At 34.2% G+C, this 23,065-nt stretch overlaps 2 protein-coding genes across 4 annotated transcripts in view; both read right to left on the reverse strand.

The window, feature by feature from the left end:
• Positions 1–630: 630 nt before the first annotated feature.
• On the reverse strand, positions 631–12,201 carry bbs5 (Bardet-Biedl syndrome 5). 3 transcript variants are annotated; one of them, NM_200299.3, is given in 12 exon segments: positions 631–1,049; positions 2,361–2,384; positions 2,655–2,738; positions 3,412–3,546; positions 5,592–5,654; positions 5,748–5,843; positions 5,954–6,089; positions 7,774–7,901; positions 8,186–8,235; positions 9,175–9,240; positions 10,879–10,961; positions 11,994–12,189. In NM_200299.3, coding segments are annotated over 12 exon segments (1,029 nt in total). In that variant the 5' UTR covers positions 12,056–12,189; the 3' UTR covers positions 631–947.
• An 896-nt stretch (positions 12,202–13,097) lies between these two features.
• Positions 13,098–23,065, reverse strand: part of col28a2a (collagen, type XXVIII, alpha 2a) — a 66,154-nt gene continuing 56,186 nt past the window's right edge. The window contains 6 exon segments of the mRNA NM_001159842.3: positions 13,098–14,249; positions 15,631–15,822; positions 16,924–17,137; positions 18,009–18,259; positions 20,632–21,189; positions 22,019–22,055. Coding sequence (NP_001153314.3) covers positions 14,245–14,249; positions 15,631–15,822; positions 16,924–17,137; positions 18,009–18,259; positions 20,632–21,189; positions 22,019–22,055 — 1,257 coding nt within the window. The 3' untranslated portion in view covers positions 13,098–14,244.

Genomic DNA, 23,065 nt, shown 5'->3' on the forward strand with positions numbered 1-23,065 from the left:
AAAGCTGATGTAATGTTAGATGTTGTTGTTACTAATGGGTTATATCTTTACAGAAGTGTTGTGCAGCCACTAAAATCTTCCGATGAAAGAGTGATAAGACTATTTTCTGTTTCATAAGGGACCTTTTTTAGCATCATTAATGTAGATTTTAATTCATTTAACAACAAAACACAAGTAAATACCGTTATTCCGCTTAGTCTCTCCCTATAATGTTTACCATGCAACTCTAAATATTCGGTCTGAAATAGCATGTCAGTTTTGCTTGCACGACGCTGGACAAGCACTAGTCGCTTTTAACACATAAGAGAGTTCTTTTGCGATGCTTGTTTTTAAGGAGGCGTGGCTCTAGACGGCAGAGGAGGGACTGTGATTCAGAGATTTATGCTAAGCTGTTAGCATTGTGGAAGATAACCTACTGCACCTTTAAACTAAAGTGTTACCTGCACTTTTTAACCTTCTGTTGACTAAATAATTAAAAAAAAAAAAACTGTGTAATTTATCAGATCATTTGTAAAGTAGTTGAGCTCCTCTGATGGATTTTAGACACACTTGACAAAACCCTTGCAAAGAAATGGTTAATGTTGGTTTCATCTACTCATTACTATCCAAAAATCTTAAATGAGTAACGGATTAAAACATTTTGTAATAATTTTATTACTACATAACAACAGCAAAGTCATCATGTAACTTTCACTATATAAGTAATCTTAACAGTTTACAAATAAATCTATTAAATACATACACGTTTCTGCTTGTACATATACATTCATATTAAACTTTTTCCCCCACGATTTTTTCTTAAATTTGGTCCTCATGATTTGTAAACATACATCTTTATCAAAATTAAATTAATATTCTGAAAATAAATACAAAATTCTAATGAAAACTCTTGATGTTGGATGTAAACAACAATGCAATGCCTCAATACACAACAGTGTTTGAGCATGTCAACCCATGACTTCCCAGAGTCCCTGAAGGGTAAATCCATCTTTCAGTTTCTCTATTGCCAAACCCAGTTCTTCAGAAAACACCGGCTCACGATCGTGTTGCTTAAGGAGAGTAAAGAAAAAAGAAATTTAATTTAATAGGAGTGTTTGCTGGACAAACGTTGAGACAAATAATGAGAGATAGAGATATAGATGCATGTGTGGGTGAATAGATGGATCGATCGCAACCACAATGGATATGTGGATAGTAGAGGATGGAAAGAAATAAAAAATTCTGGGATGAAACTGAAAATTCTAGATACACTTTGCCAAATACCAAAACCAAATATGCTTTGTAGTATGATTTATTATTTTATTAAATGATATAAAGCAATTCTGTTAAGACTTAAATTTAACATAACAACATTAAATGATGCTAAGAAAAACAAACAAATAACCACATTATATTGACAGTGAACTAATTGACAGTGAACATTGCCATGACAGCACAGTAAAACCCTTTGTGCAGAACACTGACTATTACTGTCTTTAATTCTATTTACATTTTAATTTTTTTATATCTTTGTTTTTCTCTTTTGGCCGAAGCGACCAAAAACCCAGTACATCCCTAGTGGATAGACAGATATAGTAGATAGATGGATACAGGGATGAAAAGATAATTTAATGGATGGATAGATGGATGGATGGATGGACCGATCACTGTGATGGATGGATAGACAGACAGATAGATAGACAGTCAGATAGATGGATTGATAGATCACTGTGATAGATGGATGGATGGACAGATCACTGTGATCGATATATAGACAGAGAGATAGATGGATCATTTAAAGGATGGATAGACAGATCTCTTGGATGGATGGATCACTGATAGATAGACAAACAGCCATACAGATAGAGGGAGGGATGGTACACTGTGGTAGATAAATGGATGGATTATTTAATGGATAAATAGAAAGTTGGATGGGAATATCACATAAATAGAAAAAGACAGACAGATGGATCATTTGGATGGATAAAAGATGGATGGACAGATCACTAAGATGACAGACAGACAGACACAGGGATGGATCACTGTAATAGATAAATGGATGGATTATTTAACGGATAAATAGAAAGATGGATGGGAATATCACATAACTAGAAAGAGACAGACAGACAGATAGATAACTTGGATGGATAAAAGATGCATGAACAGATCACTGAGATGATACATGGATGGATGGATGGATGGATGGATAGACAGATAGATAGATAGATAGATAGATAGATAGATAGATAGATAGATAGATAGATAGATAGATAGATAGATAGATAGATAGATAGATAGATAGATAGATAGATAGATAGATAGATAGATAGATAGATCGATAGATGATATTTAAATAAGATGGATGGATGGATGGATTTTACCTTGTTTCCATCTGCAAAATAAGCCTTGAGATGAAAAAGACATGAAAGAGCTCATCAGTGATTTCTACATGTAATCAGATCTGTTTAAGTATTAACCAAAAGCACATTCCCACTGTCAGACCCATCCGTGCTCAGTATAAACATGTTTGATACCAGGCAACAAAAGTGCTGGTGGGCCTCTGTGAGTTGTGGCTTAAGCGATCAGTTATTTTCAGCATGCAAGACACACAGAGCACTATGTGTTGAAAGCAGAGCGTCATTATTTCTGAGAGTAGCACATGAGGTAAAACTCACAGTAAAAGCATCCGTGTGCTCATCCGGCTCAATCTCCACGTCATCAGGCGGCTGCTCTACGGTCAGCTCCTCCAGGGGCTGAGGCTGATACAGAATGATTATTTGTAAGATGATGTCATTTACAGACATTTTGCCTTTTATTTACAACAAAATAGAAAACCTTGGTTGTATTCAGAATACAAACCGAGAGTACCCATCGAAGTAAATATAGGAAACGCAGCTTCAAAACTGTATTTACAATATACAGTCAAAGTCAGAATTATAATTTCTGTTTAACGTATGGAAGATTTTTTTCAACACATTTGTAAACATTATCGTTTTAATTACTCATTGCTAATAACTGATTTATTTTTTTATCTTTGCTATGACAGTACATAATATTATACTAGATATTTTTCAAGATGATAGTATTCAGCTTAAAGTGACATTTAAAGGCTTAACTGGGTTAATTTAGCTAGTTAGGTTAATTAGGTAAATTATTGTTAACTGTGGTTTAGTTAGGTTTATTAGGTAAATTATTGTATAACTATATTGTATAAAAATATATAGCTTAAGTTCTTTAATAATATTGACCTGCTTTCATTCTAGCCGAAATAAAACAAATAAGACTTTCCACAGAATAAAAATATTGTAGGAGATACTGTGAAAAATTCCTTGCTCTGATAAACATAATTTGGGAAATTTTTGAAAAAGAAAAAACTATTTACAGGAGGTTTAATAATTTAAACTTCAACTGTACGTCAACAAATGTTTGTACCTTTTCCTCCATCTCATATTCCACACCAAATATAGGGTTTGCGGAATAAACTTTGTGCAGGGAGTTGATTTCCTTCACTGCATCCTGTAACTTGTCCATTGGATCGATCTTGAATCCCAAAACATACCCTCCTGTCTAAGAGAAAGAGTTCATAGTTTATTGCCAAATCAGCTTCGATGAATATTTCATGCATGGCAAAAACGGATAAAATGTAGTTTATAAATATCACTTTTCTGTAAAACATGGGTTTATAACAATAAAAAAGACAAACAGGAATAAATAATATATAAAAATTTAAAATAAATTCTGAACAACTTTTGAAAGTATTTACATAGAATAAATAAGAGAGGGAGATTTAAATTTTCAAACACTTATTACCAATTTGACAGCACTATTACTGCATTTAAATGAATTAATTTGTGAAAAATACCATAAAATCACATTTTTTATAATTCACTAAATGCTTTGGTTTCAGCTAAAAATCTTCTGTAATGTTCTACTGAGAAAATAGTCACCTACTTATTAATAAAGTACAACTTGGTAAATTAACAGAACATGTCATCTTTTCATCTGGACTATCACATCAAAAAGATTATTGCTATTTTCCATTTGAATACATTTACAAAATGCTATTTATTCATGTAATGACTGACTTTTTATTTATATAGCACAATTAAAAACAACCCAAGTTGACCAGTGTGATTCACAATTACTGAAAATCACAAACAAGGGCCTTATCATACAACTGGCGCAATAAGGCGCAAGACATTTATGGCATGATTTATTGCTATTTTCAGACAAGCGCAACCCTAATTTTCACATTTTGCACCACACTGTTTAAATAACAAATCCATTTGCACTACTTTGTGGACTTAATGGGTGTGCTGGTCTAAAAATTAAGTTTGTTAAGACGCATTGTTGGCACGTTGCTAATTTGAGGAACTGAAATAGACTGCGCCATTAACCAACTAAAAGCTGGTCTAAAGTCCAGCGCAGAGCATGTTAGTTATGCGCCTATGCAGGTCCAAATGTTTACATATTGCTTAATACACAGGGCGTACAGCAGCACACAAATATCTTTACAAATGAAAACAATTAAAGGATTAAAATGTTACAAAAATTATTAATTTCCACATAAATATAAAAACCATTTCCTCATCTCTGAGGGCTTTTTCAATTTAGTCATGACAATTTGTTTTTGTATAATGTTGTTGTTTTTGTTGTTGCTATTATTATTATTATTATTATTATTATTAGCAGTAATATTTATTATATTCATATTTATATTTTTTTGATAAAAAGTTTAGATTTGTCCACCTGTCGGGTTTTGAAGACATCTGCATCACCATATTTTTTTCACCACACTTCGTTATTATTTGTCATTTATTAATTTGCTGGAAATTAGAACTGAATTTAGAAATGGTTTTGAAACAAATCTTTGCGCTTAATAAACAAAAATAAATATGTAGGATAATGGATGTCTTTAGTGGAGTGCGTACAAACCATTTCCTCATCCACTAAAGTAAAGGAGTAAAGTAAAGAGAAAGTAAAAAGGCAGAATGGAGGAGGCTCGTTCTTTATCCTCGCACTGCAGATGGTCTGTTTAAATGTTTTCTTGCTAGTGCAGCGTTCAGTTTTTCCACTTACAAAGTCCGCCGTGTAAATAGCAAATGCGCCATGGCACCACACAACTGACTCTTAAAGTGAATGGGAGATGAGACTCTAATTGGATTAATGCACGTTATGCTCAAAATACACCCATAACGTATTAAGAGAATAATACATCCCTGTTAGACCATACGGCAAGCACAGTGCATATTTTTCCATTCTTAAAATAGCAAAAGTGGATTCAGACACACCCTTAATGCTTTCGAGCCATAAGCTTTAGACTTTGCGCCTAGATCGTTAACATAGAGCCCCAAGAGTCAAAGACATAAACAAGTTCAAAAAATTCAAAGAATAAAAAGTGAAAACATTTACCAGCTCAAAAACCAGTACAATATGAAATAAAACCTATTCATGTGTTAAAAGCTTTGTCAAACAGGCAGTTTTTAACTTAGATTTAAAAACAGACAGAGATGTTGCCAGTCTAATGTAAAGTGGCAAATCATACTAAAGTTTAGGTGAAGTAATGAAATATGAGGGTCATGAAATGTGATTGATCATAAATCCAAACCTACCTGTTGAGAGCTCTCAATCACAAGAGCAAGTCCAAATTTAGAGTCTCTAATCCTTATCGAGCGCTTTAAACAAATGGGTTGGAAAAAGAAAGCACAGATTTAATGAATACGACTTTTTTATGATAGCTCATTCCTTGTTAACAAATAACCACTCACAATTTGCAGATAGGGAATGCTGACGTTAAAGCTCTCGTTCATGTTGGCATGCCACACGATTCTCACATTAGTAATGAAAAACGTCCCAAGATTACCCTGAAAAACAAGACGACGCTTGGCTGTTTAAACCCTCAGCAACAGACTTTTCTCAGCTCAATTTATTATAAAACAATAAATGATAATATTGCAAAGCAGTTTGAAATTACTTGATCACTAGACAGGTTCCATACTCCATTAATCTTGTCATAAACCTGCTCCTGTGGTAGAAGCCTCAGCTGTTTATTCTGAATAAGAGCTCCTCTAAGCTTCAGATCCCGATACATTTTAGAAGTCTCATAAGCCCTGCAAGAATCACAAATAATTAGTCTAGTAACTCTTTTTATATACTTTAATGTATCTGACACAAAATAATCCTATTTTTTCATCTACAGTAAATGAGCAAAATAATTTTATTATAATATAGACCATCCAATCATTTCAACATAATCTTTTCTTTTTTCTTGCTATTTCTGTTTTTTTTCTCTTGCATAATCGCCTCTTATTAATGTTTTTTAATTTTAATAAAAATACTTTTATTGAAAATACTTCATGCAACATTACCCCTTATCCAACATTTCTTTGTATTAATGCTTGCCTATATTTCTGCTTGATAAATGATTTATTAAAAAGTGACCTTCTCTTAAAAAATCTCTTTTTATTATGTAATAGAATAAGTGTCCTAAACCATAGTGTGTTGAAAAGAGTATGCCAAAGGTTCTCGGATGGTTTACTATTTTCTGTTAAACTTCGTAGAAACGTCCGTACTCTAACCCAGGGCTATTCAATTAGATTGTCACGAGGGCCAGTTTATGAAAAGCATCCAAAAAGATGTGCTGGAGAGATATGACTTGCAATATGAGTGATGACACAACATCATGTAAGAGCCCATAAGTTGTATTTGTGTATTTGTGCTCATAAAGACACCCACATTTACTTTTTTTTAACATTTAAAACGTTAATATATTGTATTTTGAAACAACATAACATCACTGCATTGTACAATGTGGCTTTTTTACAAGCATATCCAAATGTTGTATTTTGATGCACAAAATCAGTTCATTGCTTAAGTAGGCTTCTTTTACATTCAGACACATTCATATGTTCTGTTTTAAACTGCGTAACAATTACGGATGTAACGATTATAGATTTTGGTTGTACAATTATAGTCTGAAGAATAATCTTTCATGGTTATCACCATTATTATGCATTTATTAAATTTAAAACACTACTAGTTTAGAAAATCAAAAGAAAACTACTTCTATGTTAAAGTGTTGATGTTTTGCTGCTCAGTAACTAAATACAGCACAATATTAATAAAAAACAAACAATAGTCCATTTCTGTCTTTGGACTTAAAAATAAATTGAAAAGTTTGCAAACGGCTTGCTGCTGTAGCTAATCCAGTGTGTGTGCGCATTGGAATAACTTTGTTTAGTTGCAGCAGCTTTTTAGCCAACTGGAACATGTTTAAACTGTGTTTTCTTTGTTATATTTCACCTGCAACAACAATGTGAACTTGTATCATGATATGTTTGGACATTAACTTCTAAATTCATAATTAACCAAAGATCTGAGAAGATTTCTCTGCATGAAAGACTTGTTATCCTGCTGCTGCTTCTCTAATAAGACAGGTTATTAAATATGAAAGATATGTAGATGATGTGTCGACATAATTGACGGGTCGAAACCAAGCAACATAATGATCCGTTAACGAGGAAGTAATATGTGTCAAAGCTTGTATACTCTTCTGTTACATACTCAAAAGTATATACTTTTTCTTTAAACAAAAAGTACATACTTTTAGGGCGTAGTGAACGTTTGAATTGGGACGCAGCACCATACACACTTAATCACACACACAAATTTTTCTTTATCTCTCTTCCTTAACTCATAATTGAAGATGTTAAAGTATTCCACAAAAATGGATCATTTGCAAGTTCATCAAGTGAATCTACTTTTGTCTAATCTTCTTGCAGAAAAAAAAATTACCTGTGAACAGCAATGACAGATGTAAACAGTCTCGGACTTCCTGGGACCACATTCGTGAAGATGAACTCAAATCTAGTGTTATTAGATTTAGTTAATATGTAAAGCGCTTCAGTCTGACCTCTTAGTTTCTGGGTGGAAAAAAAGAGGAAATTTGACAAAATTTACAACAGTAATTCTCAACCACGATCCTGGAGGACCACCAGCACTGCATTTTTGGATGTCTCCTTTGTTTGTCACACCCATTTACAGGCCTTTCAGTTTCTGCTAATGAGCTGATGATCTGAATCAGGTGTGTTTGATTAAAGAGACATGGAAAATGCGCAGAGCTGGTGGTCCTCCAGGAACTTGGTTGAGAAACACTGATTTACAATATGTGATATTAAAAACAATGTGATGGGTGATTATGACTTACAGAATTTGCAGTCCTTGTGGTGATATTAATAATGCAGTTGTATCCCACAGCTGTTAATAAACAAAAGAAGACATCAGATAATGGTTGACATAATTAGTTACACCACAAATGGAAAATACTTTTTTAAAAAGGTAAAGTCATTTTAATTTTAGTTCATCCTTTCATTTTCTTTTCAGCTTTATTAATCAGGGGTTACCACAGCAATATAAACCACCAACTTATCCAGCATATGTTTTACACAGCGGATGCCCTTCCAGCTGCAACCCATCACTGGGAAACACCCATAAACTCCCATTCACACACATACAGTAAGGACAATTTAACTTATTCAGCTATACCACATGTCTTTAGACTGTGGGGGAAAACGTGAAATGCAAAAACGGGGAGAACATACAAACTCCCCACAGAAAAGCCAACTGAACCAGCCGAGGCTCAAACCAGCGACCTTCTTGCTGTGCGGCGACATCGCTACCTACTGCGTCGCCCTTTAATTTTAGTTTTGTATTTTAATTTATTTGTTTATTTCGCTGTAGCCACTGAGATAGTAGCCTGCTTTTTTTCTTTATCTTAAATGTTTGGTGATTGTTTGTACTGTGTTGATGGATGAGATGTTTGTCTGTTTTTATGTTCTGCAGAGCAGGAACCTGCTGAAAAACAGCATTCATGCTGAGTCAGGCCCGATTATCTTTTAATCTTTTCCTGTTTAAAAATAAAAAATAAATAAATAAATAACTCCGATGCATCAGTTTTTACATGAGATAATATTAATTATTTATTTGCATTACTTTATAATTATTATTATATTTTATATTGTGTAATCATATTTTTTTAATCATTGCCGTTTGTTTTTAATTTCAAAGTTGGACAATAATTTAATATGATGCCATTTTAGAAGGTTAATTACATTTAGTTTCATAAGAGGATGACAAAGTTCATTTGGAAGAGCTGCAGAAGACATCATTATTATTAAATATGTCTCAAATACTCACACAGGTTGACTCTTGGCAGCGCCAGCGAATGCCAGATTATCCTTAAATTGGTCACCAGAAGTCTCCCTTTATAAAAACACACACACAAAAAATATATAATTGTAGGAAAGAGTGTAACTTTAAGCATCTGTATTATGTTTAAACAACATTATGATGTTTTTGTATTTATGTGTGTGGGTTGAAATTGTGGAAAAGTCTAGGTCAACGTTCAAGTGTGACCTAGTTAAAAAAGCAGTATAAACATGTTTTTTGAAATGTACAGTTGAAGTCAGAATTAATAGGCCTCCTGAATTACCTCCCCACCTGTATGTTAATTTCCGCACTTTTTGTTTAACAGAGAGAAGATTTCTTAAACACATTTCTAAACATAATAGTTTTATTAACTCATTTCTAATAACTGATTTCTTTTACCCTTGCCATGATGACAGCACATAATATTTTACTAGATATTTTTCAAAATACTAGTATTCAGCTTAAAGTGACATATTTACAGGCTTAACTAGGTTAATTAGGCAAGTCATTGTATAATGATGGTTTGTTCTGTAGACCATTGAAAAAAAAAATTCTTAAGGAGGCTAATAATATTGACCTTAAAATGGTTTTTTAAAAAATAAAAAGACTGCTTTTATTCTAGTCGAAATAAAACAAATACGACTTTATCTAGAAGAAAAAATATTATAGGAAATACTGTGAAAAAGGCCTTGCTCTGTTAAACATCATCATTTGGGAAATATTTGAAAAAAAAAGAAGCAAAAAACACCTGAGGGCTAATAATTTTGACTTCAACTGTGTATGGAAGAAGAGCAGATTTATTTGGTGTTCAATCTGTTCATTTAGTTTGACCTGTAGAAAGTGAAAATAGTTTATTAGTATAGAATGTGAGGTAACACAATCATGGAATTAATTTAATTATTCTTATGGATTATTACTTACTATTAATTTAGAGTGAAGAAGGGCTAGGATTAAATAAGCATATGCTTCTCAATTTTTCCAACTTCTCTTTGGACATGTATAAGTTCAAATTGTTTTCTATTGTGCTGTATTATTTATGCTTTTCATCATGTAGTTATTTTTGTTTTACATGTTTGAAATGAAAGTAAAAAAGAGACATTACAATAACCTTAACTTTATTAAATATAAACAAGACAATATCAAAATAAATACAGTTGTAGTCTGTATTATTAGCCCTCCTGAATTATTAGCCCCCCTGTATATTTTTTTCCACAATTTCTGTTAATTGGAAATATTTTTTCAACACATTTCAAAGCATAATAGTTTTAATAACTCATTTCTAATAACTGATTTATTTTATTTTGCCATGATGACAGTAAATAATATTTGACAAGATATTTTTCAAGACAGATCTATACAGCTTAAAGTGACATTAAGCTTAACATAGAAGGCTTAACCAAGTTAAGTTATTGTATACCGATGTTTTTTTTCTACAGACAATCAAAAAATATATTGCATTTGTTTTTGTTTTTTAAAACTGCTTTTATTCTAGTAGAAATAGATAAGACTTTCTCCAGGAATAAAAAATGTTATAGGAAATACTGTAAAAATGTCCTTGCTCTGTTAAACATTATTTAAAATAGAAAAAAATTCACATGAGGGCTAATAATTTTGACTTCAACTTTATAATAATCTCATAACAAATGATGGTCACAGCAGGTTATTAATGCAGAAAATGGCACATTTAATCACCTCTATCTCCGTTATTTCCCTTTGTGTCCTCAATTGAATCCAGACAGTCGATGAGTGCTTCACCTGGTCTGGTCTTCATCTGCCTAAATGAAACAAAAGATCAATTGCCACACTCTGAAAAAATAACAGACTTGCATAGTTAAACACTTAAATGAAATTCTGAATAAATTTATCATTTAGCCATCCATTTTTTAAATCTTTTTTTAATATATAAAACATGTCACCATACCATAAATTAGCATAACTGAATAGTGGACATTTACATTTCTTTCTAGGAACATTTTTTGGTGTTTTTTTTAAATACATGCATTGACATATTTTAGGTGGCATGGTGGCTCGCCTCACAACAAGAAAGTCATGGGGTTGGAGTCATGACTGGGCCAGTTGCCATTTCTGAGCGGAGTTTGCATGTTCTCCCTGTGTCCACGTGCGTGGGTTTCCTCCGGGTGCTCCGGTTTCCCCAGTCCAAAGACATGTGCTATAAGTGAATGGGGTAAGCTAAAATTTTCCATCGTGTATGTGTGTGAATAAGTGTGGATGTTTCCCAGTGATGGATTGCAGCTGGAAGGACATCCGATGCATAAAGCATATGCTGGATAAGTTAGTGGTTCATTCCGCTGTGGCGACCCCTGATTAATAAAGGGACTAAGCCGAAAAGAAAATGAATGAATGAATGATCTTTGCATAATCTAAATAGGAAAATCGAAGTCCAACATTGTTTACCATCAATTAAATAGTGCCAATGTTATTTTGACGCCATATTTACATGCGATTTCAGACTATTCAAAGTAGCGTTGTGTAAACAATATAGGGACCGTGTCACAAGTTGTCACTGCTCAAAAATGAATCATTGTGCGAATTTAAAACCCACTTTACCTCAACAATGAACGAGAATTTGCATATAACACTTTCTTAAATGTTTATTATTAAGGAAAAGTCTGAATGAGTGAATGTAAATCTAACTGTACCTTAATATCACAAACAGCAAATATCAGAGGGAAACATTAGCGTGTATCCCAATGCAAATAGTGTCGTTATCGTTCACTGTTCATGTATGTGGTTTAATACATTAATGCCATTAGCTTGTGAGCTAGTGGATTAGCCTGGGAACTTACTGTGCAGTGATGTCAAATCTCACGTCTCTGTCCTCCCAGAGCGCGTCCAACACCGACGCCATGATCACTGTCTGCGTATATTGTCGAATTAAACCCAAGTATAGATTTTCAACTATTGAAGCGCGCTGAAAAGCGTTCAATCTCTTCCGACGATTTAGCGTAGGCTGAGGCGTCGTCACGTCACCACGGTAACATCAGCTAGTACGGTGGAGCGCAAGGGTCAAAACGTGAATATCTTCTCTCTCTCTCTCTCTCTCTCTCTCTCTCTCTCTCTCTCTCTCTCTCTCTCTCTCTCTCTCTCTCTGTTTGTCTGTCATTCATCCATCATTCTATTATTATCCATCTTTCTATACTTTCATCCATCATCCTATTTATAATTTTATCCATCCATTACGATATCTACAATTTTATCCATCCATATTTTTATCCATCCGTCCATTATTATGTCTATTTTTCCATCATCCGTCCATCCATAATCTATCCATCATTGTTCCTATTCTTCCATCCATCCATCATCATATCTATGATTTTATCCATCCATCCATTCCTCATTCTTTATTTTCTTTTTATCCATCCATCCACCATTCTTTATATTCTATCCATCCATCCCTCATTTTTTATATTCTTCCATCCAACCATCCATCCATCCATCCATCCGTCCGTCCATACATCCATACATCCATCCATCATTCTTTGTTTATCCATCCCTCTGTCCATCCCTCTGTCCATCCATCCATCCATCCATCCATCCATCCATCCATCCATCCATCCATCCATCCATCATTCTTTCTCTTCTTCCATTCATTCTTGCCGTTCTTCCATCTATCATCCTTTCTATAATTTCTCCATCCATCCTTCCATCCATCCAATGGTTCATGCATCCATTGGTCCATCCATCCAGTGGTCCACCCATGCCTGTCATTCTACATGTACATTTATTCATTTAGCAGATGCTTTTATTCAAAGTAACTTTTCAAATGAAGACACGGCCAGGTTCAGTTCATCCATCCATCATGTTCTCATACAAAAATAAAGATTTAATTGTAGAAGATTAAAATTCTGTTCCTTATTTGATCCTTCACGAAGCACAAAGCTAGACAGAACCTATTAACCAAATATTTTATTTAAGAATTCTACAAAACAACAAAAACAAAACAACATTTGCATAAAAAAGTACAAATAATCATGTCTACAATTCAGTAACGGCTTATTTCACACAACATTTGTAGAGCTCGTTCATGACAAATTGCAAATATTCTTTTGAATACAAAATTCAGCACTGTTAAACCATTTTGTCTGAATACCAATAAATCAACTATGAGGTATGAAAAAAAATATATACAACATGTTTTTAAAAGTCTGAATTGGATTTAAATTATTATTATAACCTGCAGACTTTACTAATTAATATTTGTTGTTGTTTACTCTCTAAAGAATGATAAAATCCCAGTGAAAAACCTATAAAATCCTGCCTGTGTCTTACTCAAGTCACAAATCGCATGTAAAAATTAAATAAAACAAAACATATACACAGGGTGGCACAGTGGCTCAGTGGTTAGCACTGTTGCCTCACAGCAAAAAGGTCACTGGTTCGAGTCCCGGTTGGGTCAGTTGGCATTTCTGTGTGGAGTTTGCATGTTCTCCCTGTGTTGGTGTGGGTTTCCTACGGGTGTTCCGGTTTCCCCCAGTCCAAAAACATGCGCTATAGGTGAATCGGATTAACTAAATTGACAGTAGTGTATGAGTGTGTGTATGTGTGAATGAGTGTGTATGGGTGTTTCCCAGTACTGGGTTGCAGTCGGAGGGGCATCTGCTGCGCAAAACATGTGCTGGATAAGTTAGCGGTTCATTCCGCTGTGGCGACCTTTGATAATCAGAGACTAAGCCGAAGGAAAATGAATGAATGAACACATATTCACAATCAATTCCCACTGAAGAATGTAAATAATGTTTCTGCATGTCACAGTTGTCAGTGCACAGATTCTCAATAAAGACCAAGAACAAAAGCAAATGAATGAATGATCATGAAAGTTCATAATGAAACCTTCACTTTAGTTATTGACGAATATCTTTTGAGAGGCTTCTCAAAAAAAAAAAAAAAATCCAGATCCTGATTTTGAAGGGGAACATTTCTATGATTTTATGAAAAGAAGTGTTCTCTGTTATCGTGATCCAACATCACCAGCATAAAGTTCATTTATTGAGGTTCAGTGTTGAAAAACTGATGAAGATCTTCCACCTTTTTGTCCGTTTATACTGTGAAAACAAAAGCAGTTGCAGTTAGCATGCCAGAGCACTGTAAACCCTGTCATGATTCAAGGGAAAATTCCTTTAACAGTATGATTTGTGTTTAAGTGACTGCATTTGTCTGGAATTAATGCATATTGTCTGTAGTACATGACTAATAAAACTATTTCCCGACATATGGTTTTAATGTCAATAGAGTAATTTCACAGCTTTATAAATCCACAATTTAGAGTTGGTTGTACTAATGTATTGCAATTTGTATTTAAAATTATTAATGTGGTATTAAATTATTAATTTTATCAAAAATATGAAATTATTCATTTAAACGAGGGGTGACATGGTGGCTCAGTGGTTAGCACTGTCGCCTGACAGTAAGAAGGTCGCTGGTTTGAGCCTCGGCTGGGCCAGTTGGCATTTCTGTGTGGAGTTTGCATGTTCTCCCTGTGTTAATGTGGGTTTCCCCCCGGTGCTCCGGTTTCTTCCACAGTCCAAAGACATGCGCTATAGGTGAATTGAATAAGCTAAATTGGCCATTGTGTATGTGTCTGAATATATGTATGGGTTTTTCCCAGTGATGGCTAGTAGCTGTATATCTATCATCTATCTATCTATCTATCTATCTATCTATCTATCTATCTATCTATCTGTCTGTCTGTCTGTCTGTCTGTCTGTCCGTCCGTCCGTCCGTCCGTCCGTCCGTCCGTCCGTCCGTCCGTCCGTCCGTCCGTCCGTCCGTCCGTCCGTCATCCGTCCATCCATCCATCCATCCATCCATCCATCCATCCATCCATCCATCCATCCATCTATCTATCTATCTGTCTGTCTGTCTGTCTGTCTGTCTGTCTGTCTGTCTGTCTGTCTGTCTGACCATCTATCTATCTATCTATCTATCTATCTATCTATCTATCTATCTATCTATCTATCTATCTATCTATCTATCTATCTATCTGTCTATCTGTCTGTCTGTCTGTCTGTCTGTCTGTCTGTCTGTCTGTCTGTCTGTCTGACCATCTATCTATCTATCTATCTATCTATCTATCTATCTATCTATCTATCTATCTATCTATCTATCTATCTATCTATCTATCTATCTATCTATCTATCTATCTATCTATCTATCTATCTATCTATAAATTTCTAGCTTTTGTACTTTTTAGTATTTTCACCAAATTATTTTTACCAAGTATTTAGATTTAGTATTATTTCAGCTGCATTTCAATCACCAAAATTCTGATTATTATTAACACTGCACAGAATGAGAGTTTTTTTTTTTACATATTAATTTTAATAAACCGGAACACATTTTTATTAAAACATACAAAAAAAAAAACATTGATGAAGAGCTAAACTTTTATTAAATATTTTTTCTATCTTTAGGAGTGAATCATACCTGTGCTGCTGAGGACACACGTCGTCTTGCATTCTTCTTCTGTATGGAAACGATTGTCATTTCCATCACAGCCTCCATACCAGAACTGAGCGCAAGAGTTTGACTGTTTCTCATAGTACCAGCGAATGACGTAATTTCTACAGGAGCCCTGAACAAAACTGAGCTGACAGCGAGGATCCAGGGGAGCCGATTCTGAAGAAGAGAAAGTCAAATCAGTGAACGCTTTCAGAAAATAACAGATCTGGATTTATTTTTAGGTGAGTACATAGAGTATCTGGCTTTCCATCTTATTAGGCCTTGATATACTCATTCAGTTCAACCTTTCACAATAGTTACCTTTCACAATAGAGCGCCTTTCACAATAGTTATTGTTTTTTCAAGCAGTTTTACAGAGGCTGTGCATCATTACAGTACAATCAAAATCATAAAACACTAGGTGTGAGGAGTCTAAATATCACTAAATGATGGCATGCGCTAATTAGCATATTAATGACATCACATCATATCGGCACTTTAAATTAGTTTGCTATTTTTACAGCCTATTGTTCTCTGAGAGGGGACCTATTATGCCTCATTTTATAATGTTTAAATTAAGGCCCTGATGTCCCTAGAGTGTGTATGTGAAGTTTCAAAATACCCCACATGTATTGTTTTATAACTGTTTGAAGCTGCCCTTTTAGGCTTTGTCCCTAATTGTGTAATTTTGGGTAATTGTCGCTTTAAATTCAAATGAGATTGTGCTCTTTTCAAAAGAGGGCGGAGCTGAAATGCGTGTGTCAGCATTGTGGCAGATTCAAAATAAAGACTAATGTCCTATGCTAATGAGGGAGAGATTATCACTAATGGGCGGGGCTTTCACCCTCTGCTGACATGTACAAGGGGAGACTTTTTTTTATCAAGTGTGCTTATAAATTTTTTTTTATTAATACATTTTTACCATTAGAGGCTGGTTATATACACACACTGTTGCCACACAACTGCAGTTAAACCTATTAGCTTTGTTTCTTTTATTCTTGTTTATGTAAAGCAGTTTGAATTACCAAACTCTTATATATCTAAATAAATTTGCCTTGCTTTGCCTGAAGTAGGCAGAGCATCAGAGCCACACCCACTAATTACATTACCACCGTGTAATACATTGACCAGCTATTGAAAATTGCTTAAAAGTTCATTTTGTGAAACTGTTTCAAAACACTTTTGTTTTGGCCTGGTTTCGTTCAAAAAAATGTTCAGGACTTAGTTAATTGGTAAACTTAGAGTTAATTGGTGTGCTGTAATGTGTTTATGTATTACCTTTTATCACTACAGGACGAGGCTTCGTGTCCACATTCACTGAAGTAGAATGCGTTGATACTGAGGAAGAAAGTGAGACTGTTGAAGATGATGATGATGATGATGATGTGCCAGGCTGTGCAGGTTGGACTGTTTTATTGACAACCACAACCGTTCCTCCACTTTTAGTTTGTGTTTTTATATCCAGATCCTCTCCGTCAGAGTCATTCTCCACCTGCAAAGCACAGACAACACAAAATATGTTCAGTCTGCTTGAGTGTGTAATTGACACTAATTTTACACAGCAAAAAAAGCTTTTCCCACTTCAGAGTTTTTGTTTAGTATCTGCTGGTTTATAAGAGTTATATTTAAGAACTTTTTAAAACCACACAATGAAATTAACACTGTTAATTTTACATATAAAGTAGGGCTGCACAATGCTGTACATTGTTTTAGCACCAATGTGTGCATACGTAATACTTTTTTAAAATTAATTTAATTTAACTAATTTAATTTAGTTCAATTAATTTAATTTAACTAATTTAAAAATACAAAACCATAAAGCATGCACTGTTTATCTGACTTTTATCTTTGCATTATTGCATTCATCCATGCTTGTGGTTTGCTTATTCTATTTTATGCATGATTCACTTCCCTACAGAATCATCCCAGCCAATCAAAATTAGTACATTTGAGAACACTTTAGGGATCAATTCTCATTATTAAATTAAATGAGGGTTTTATAGATATTTATTTTCTTGTTCTGTAATAGCATTTGCTGACAACTTTGACATGATTGATGTTTTCTCTCTTTACATAACTTCTGGTAGACATCAGATGAAATTGGGCGATACAGTGGCTCAGTGGTTAGCACTGTTGCCTCACAGCAAGAAGCTCGCTGGTTCGAGTACTGGCTGGGCCAGTAGGCATTTCTGTGTGGAGTTTGCATGCTCTCCTCGTGTTGGCGTGGGTTTCACTTCAGTTTGATCACGCAGCAAACATTTTAAAAAATAGCTTGAAAGAAAAAAACTATATTTTTTACTTGTCTGTAAAATGCATCTTGATTTAATAATTTGATTTTCCGCAGTGTAGTGATGTTTTCTGACCTGTGGTTTGAGAGGCCCGGGGCTGATGGGTAATGGTATACTGTGTCCTCTGCCTCTGGTGTGACTCTGCGATCTGTCTAGTGACTCCTGAAATCTGCTTCCATAAACGGTGTTGCCGTATGAGGAAATGTCCTCTTGACCATTACTGTAGCCAAATCCATTGTTTCCGTTTAAGCCGTTGGTGATCCGGTTAAAGTAAAGGGCTCCGTTCTCATCCTCACAGAACTGGCTAACTAGTTTAGACTCCAGAGCTGCAAAAACAAACCAAGCACAGAGCAAGATGCGGTTAGTTGATTACACTGTAAAAAATGCTGGAATAGTTGGCGGTTGATTCCGCTGTGGCAAGCCCTGATAAATAAGGAACTAAGCCGAAGGAAAATGAATGAATGAATGAATGAAAAAAGCAGGGTTCCACACAATACATTCATGTTGTCCCAACACAAACCGATTAAGTTAATTGTTTATACAAGTTTAAGTGGATTGCACATAAAACAATGTTGTCTGAAAAAATAAGAATTGTGTTGTTTCAGTTCATTTTAAATAAGCAGTTTTAACAAACAGCAAAAACTATTTTTTCAGTGTACTTAGTTAAGCTTTAACTCCTTTAATTTTTATTTATGACTCTTCGAGATGATTTCGCTAGTGATGGAATATTTACATTGTAGCTTTATTTTATGTATACAGTTGAAGTCAGAATTATTAGCCCTCTTTTGATAAGATTAGATATTTTTTTAATATTTCCCAAATTATTTTTAACAGAGCAAGGAAATTTTCACTGTATGTTTGATAATATTTTTTCTTCTGGAGAAAGTCTTATTTGTTTTATTTCGACTAGAATAAAAGCAGTTATTAATTAAAAAAAAAAAACATTTTTGGGACAAAATTATTAGCCCCTTTAAGCTATTTTTTTTTCGATAGTCTACAGAACTAACCATCGTTATACAATAACTTGCCTAATTACCCTAACCTGCCTAGTTAACCTAATTAACCTAGTCAAGCCTTTAAATGTCACTTTAAGCTGTATAGAAGTGTCTTGAAAAATATCTAGTTAAATATTATTTACTGTCATCATGGTAAAGATAAAATAAATCAGTTATTAGAAATGAGTTATTAAAACTATATTGCTTAGAAATGTGAAATAATCTTCCCTCCATTAAACAGAAATTGGTGAAAAAAATAAACAGGGGTGCTAATAATTCAGGGGGGCTAATAATTCTAAATTCAACTGTATATTGTATTTATTTTTTGCTATTAAGTCGTAAAGGCTTTGTTAGAAAAGATCTTATAAACACTGAAAGCAACATAAACTAACTTTTTAATTCATGTCGCCGGGCGTGGGGAGATTGAGCTCAGATCGATCTCAAAACTCCCCCGCTGCTGAGGCTAAGGTGAACTTCCTGAGAGTAAGACATTTAGAAACATACTTAGGCTTATTTTATCTACATTATAAATCATATTTGGATGGTGGGAGGAAACCAGGGATCTCGGGGTTAACCCACATGGACACGGGGAGAACAGGCAAACTCCGCACAGAAATACCAGATGGTGTAGCGAAGACATGAAGCCATTGGTATTCTTGCTGTGAGGCAACAGTTCTAGTCAGTGGGCCACCATGCCGCTCATTCAGATTAAAGGTGGAAGAAGGGAAGGAGGGGGGTTTCTTCCAGACAAGGATAGTTGTAGAAAGGAAATGAGGATTTATAAAGTGACTTGGGATCCTTTGATTGGAGGATCGTGATTATCTAATATGAGCCAGCTGGGTCAATCATGAGCACGTGCTCCTCTTGAAATTTGTTTAATATTAAATTGTACAAAATATGACTAATAAAAATGCGGCATTATTTATTTAATATTATATAACTTTTTTTTTTTATTTTAAATGTTTTGCTCAGTTTTTGGTAATTTATATAATGTTTTTAATGCAATATTTTAAATGAACTACACAGTTTATCATATTTAATAAATTTTTCACCTTATTATTATATATCGTCTTAGCATTGAAATCATAGAATTCAGTATTTTCAATACATATATTTGTAACGCTTTAAAAATTCATTTGGACTCAGACTAAAATAAATTCTCAGATTTAAAACTCAGATTTTAAATAAATAAAATTAAACTTAAATTTGCCTAAATTATCTGCTATGCTTAAAACAGTGTATTATTTAATTAATATTCTACATTTTTTTTGTTATATTTCCTTTTTGCAATATTCAATAATTTACTTGTATCTTATAAATGAAATATTGTTAAAGATAAAAGTTTTAAGCCCTCCTGTGAAATTTGAATTCGTTTTCAGATATTTCCCAAGTGCTGTTGCATGCAGATTTTTTCAACACATTATAAAACAGAAATAAATTTCTAATAACTAATTAATTTAGTAGTACATAATATTTTTCTAGTTTTTTTTTTTTTTTTGCAAGATACTAGTATTGAGCTTAAAGTGCAATTTAAGACCTAACTAGGATTATTTGGTTAACTTGAAAAGCTAAGTTAATGTTCTGTAGCCAATTAAATGTCGTCACTTGAGTAATATTTAACATAAATAATCAATTTCTCTCTGTCTTTGTCAATAACAGTGTATATGTTAAGACATTTTAATGAGTATTTACTTGACGATCACCTGGCAGTGTGTTGTAGTCATCAATGAGGAACATGTGTTCACTATCCGGGTCTGAAGCGATGAGATTGAGCTCTCTCAGAAACTCGGCCTGCGTCGGGTCAGATGTGTTCACGATACCCAGTGCATACATCTCAATATTTGCCACTTGAGCCTCACGAACTGCAATATCCAGCTTCACCGGCTCTCTTTTATCCGTTTGTCCGTCTGTAATGACAATGGCTACTTTTCTGACGCCGTTCCTGGCACTGAAAAAGGCCTCTTGCGTGGCTTTTCGGATGGCAGTGCCAGTGTAAGTGCCCTCCCCCATATATGGCATGTTCCTGACGGCCTTTTTCACATCTTGTTTGGTCATATACCTAGCTAAGTTAAACTCTAGATGGACTTCCAAACTGTAAAGGAGCAGACCGATTCTTGTGGCATTACGGCCCACCGTCACGCGGTCCACCAAAGCTATGACGAAGTCTTTGATGATCTCGAAGTTTTCAGGACCCACGCTTTCAGAGCTATCGATCACAAACACCAGCTCCATAGGCCTTTCCTTGCACTTAATTCCACACCCTAGAAATATATGAGGATATCTGTGTTTTTATACATAAATCATTTATTTACATTGCAAATAATGCTTTTCTAAGTTTAAGTTTTTGTATATTTTAAGTCCAAATATCATATAATTCCAAACTCTAGAAGCATTTTCTACAAAAGAAAAAACTTGTCTTGTTTACAGAAATAATAAGTCAAAATTAAGTGAGTTTTTCCTTTAAACCAATGTAAATAATCTGAAAACGGGGTAAGCTAAATAATCTTGATTTCTCTTTGGAGTATGATTATTTTGCTTGTTTAAAAGGTTGACGAAACCCTCAAGTACTTTTTTCTGAGATGTTAATAGATTTGTGTGTGTTGAGCATCAGTTAAGACAACGTTAGCACCTGTTAGCTGTAAGTGTGGGGAAAACTGGATAATTTGGAGCTTTTGTCAACTAATTTAAGTTTCCAGGTTTAAAATCACTATTGGGACGGAATCAAAATCGGCGATGTAACGCAAAACTGCAAGTGCAAAGATGACACAACAGTTGTTTGCATCCCTCCTTCTCCCCTGCTTTCTGTTAGCCACGCCCACTCCAGCCCTGTTTGCGGAGCTCCACGCCCATTATCATGCTTTTTTTTAAAATTCTGAGGTAGACCTGAACCGAAAGTAGGGGGTGTCATGACCCTTTAAGGAAAAACTCACTTATTTTGACTTATTTTGACAAACAAGACACTTTGCTTTTTGCTTGTCTAGAAAATGCTTCTTGATTAAGGAATTTTTTGGATATTTGACCTAGAAACAAGACAACAATTCTATGTAAAAAAATATATAATTTTAGGCATTTTTGAAGTCTGAGACTCACCACAAATCTCCTTAATCAGTTTGATTATGTCTTCCCTCTGAAAAAAAAACATAGAGGAATTACTGAATTTGATCATATTTACAGGGCACACTGCTTAGTTCTGCTAAAAATAAATTTTCTCATCTGTGAACAAATTAATTTACCAATTTAATGCATAGTTTTGCTAAAATGTACATTAACTATGAATCAATTTAACACTGGATAATCAGATTTATTTGGTCTTTACTGTGAAACATTTACTAATGCTTACAATGAAAAATGTATTAAAATTATGAAATTAAATTATTACCAGCTTTCTCTCTATAAACTAATTAATAATGACTGAATTTACTAATATTCACAATGTATATGAACTTCCTAATCTGCATAGTTATGTCTCTGAAAAAATATTGAAAACTAAATTTGTTAAAATTTACACATCATAAGGTTAAATTCGTTCATATATTTTCTTTTCGGCTTAGTCCCTTTATTAGTCTGGGGTTGCCACAGCGGAATGAACCGCCAACTTATCCAGCATATGTTTTTTACGCAGCGGATGCCCTTCCAGCTGCAACCCATCACTGAGAAACACCCATACACACTCATTCACACACATACACTATGGACAATTTAACCAATCCAATTCACCTATACCACATGTTTTTGGACTTGCGGGGGAAACCGGAGCACCCAGGGGAAACCCACGCCAACACAGTGAGAACATACAAAACTCCACACAGAAATTCCAATTAACCCAACCGGAGCTCAAACCAGTGACCTTACTGTGAGGTGATCGTGCTACCCACTGCGCCACCGTGCTCCCCCATATGGTTAAATGGTTTCCCTAAAATTAACTAAAAAAGCTTGATCAGTTCTTAAAGTTCTCTCTCTAAATAATTTAAAATGACTACATTTACTAATATTTACATATGCAACTGGTTGCAAATTTAGTTTCTTTTATAAATAACTTTAGTAACACTTTAGTTCAGGTCACAATTCATGCTATTAACTACGGGCTTATTTAGTTTAGTTTAGTTTAAACTTTTTAAAAGATTATATTTGATATCT

The sequence above is a fragment of the Danio rerio genome, chromosome 9 (genome assembly GCF_052040795.2).
Source record: "Danio rerio strain M-AB ecotype USA chromosome 9, GRCz13ab, whole genome shotgun sequence".
In the NCBI taxonomy this organism is placed as follows: domain Eukaryota; kingdom Metazoa; phylum Chordata; class Actinopteri; order Cypriniformes; family Danionidae; genus Danio; species Danio rerio.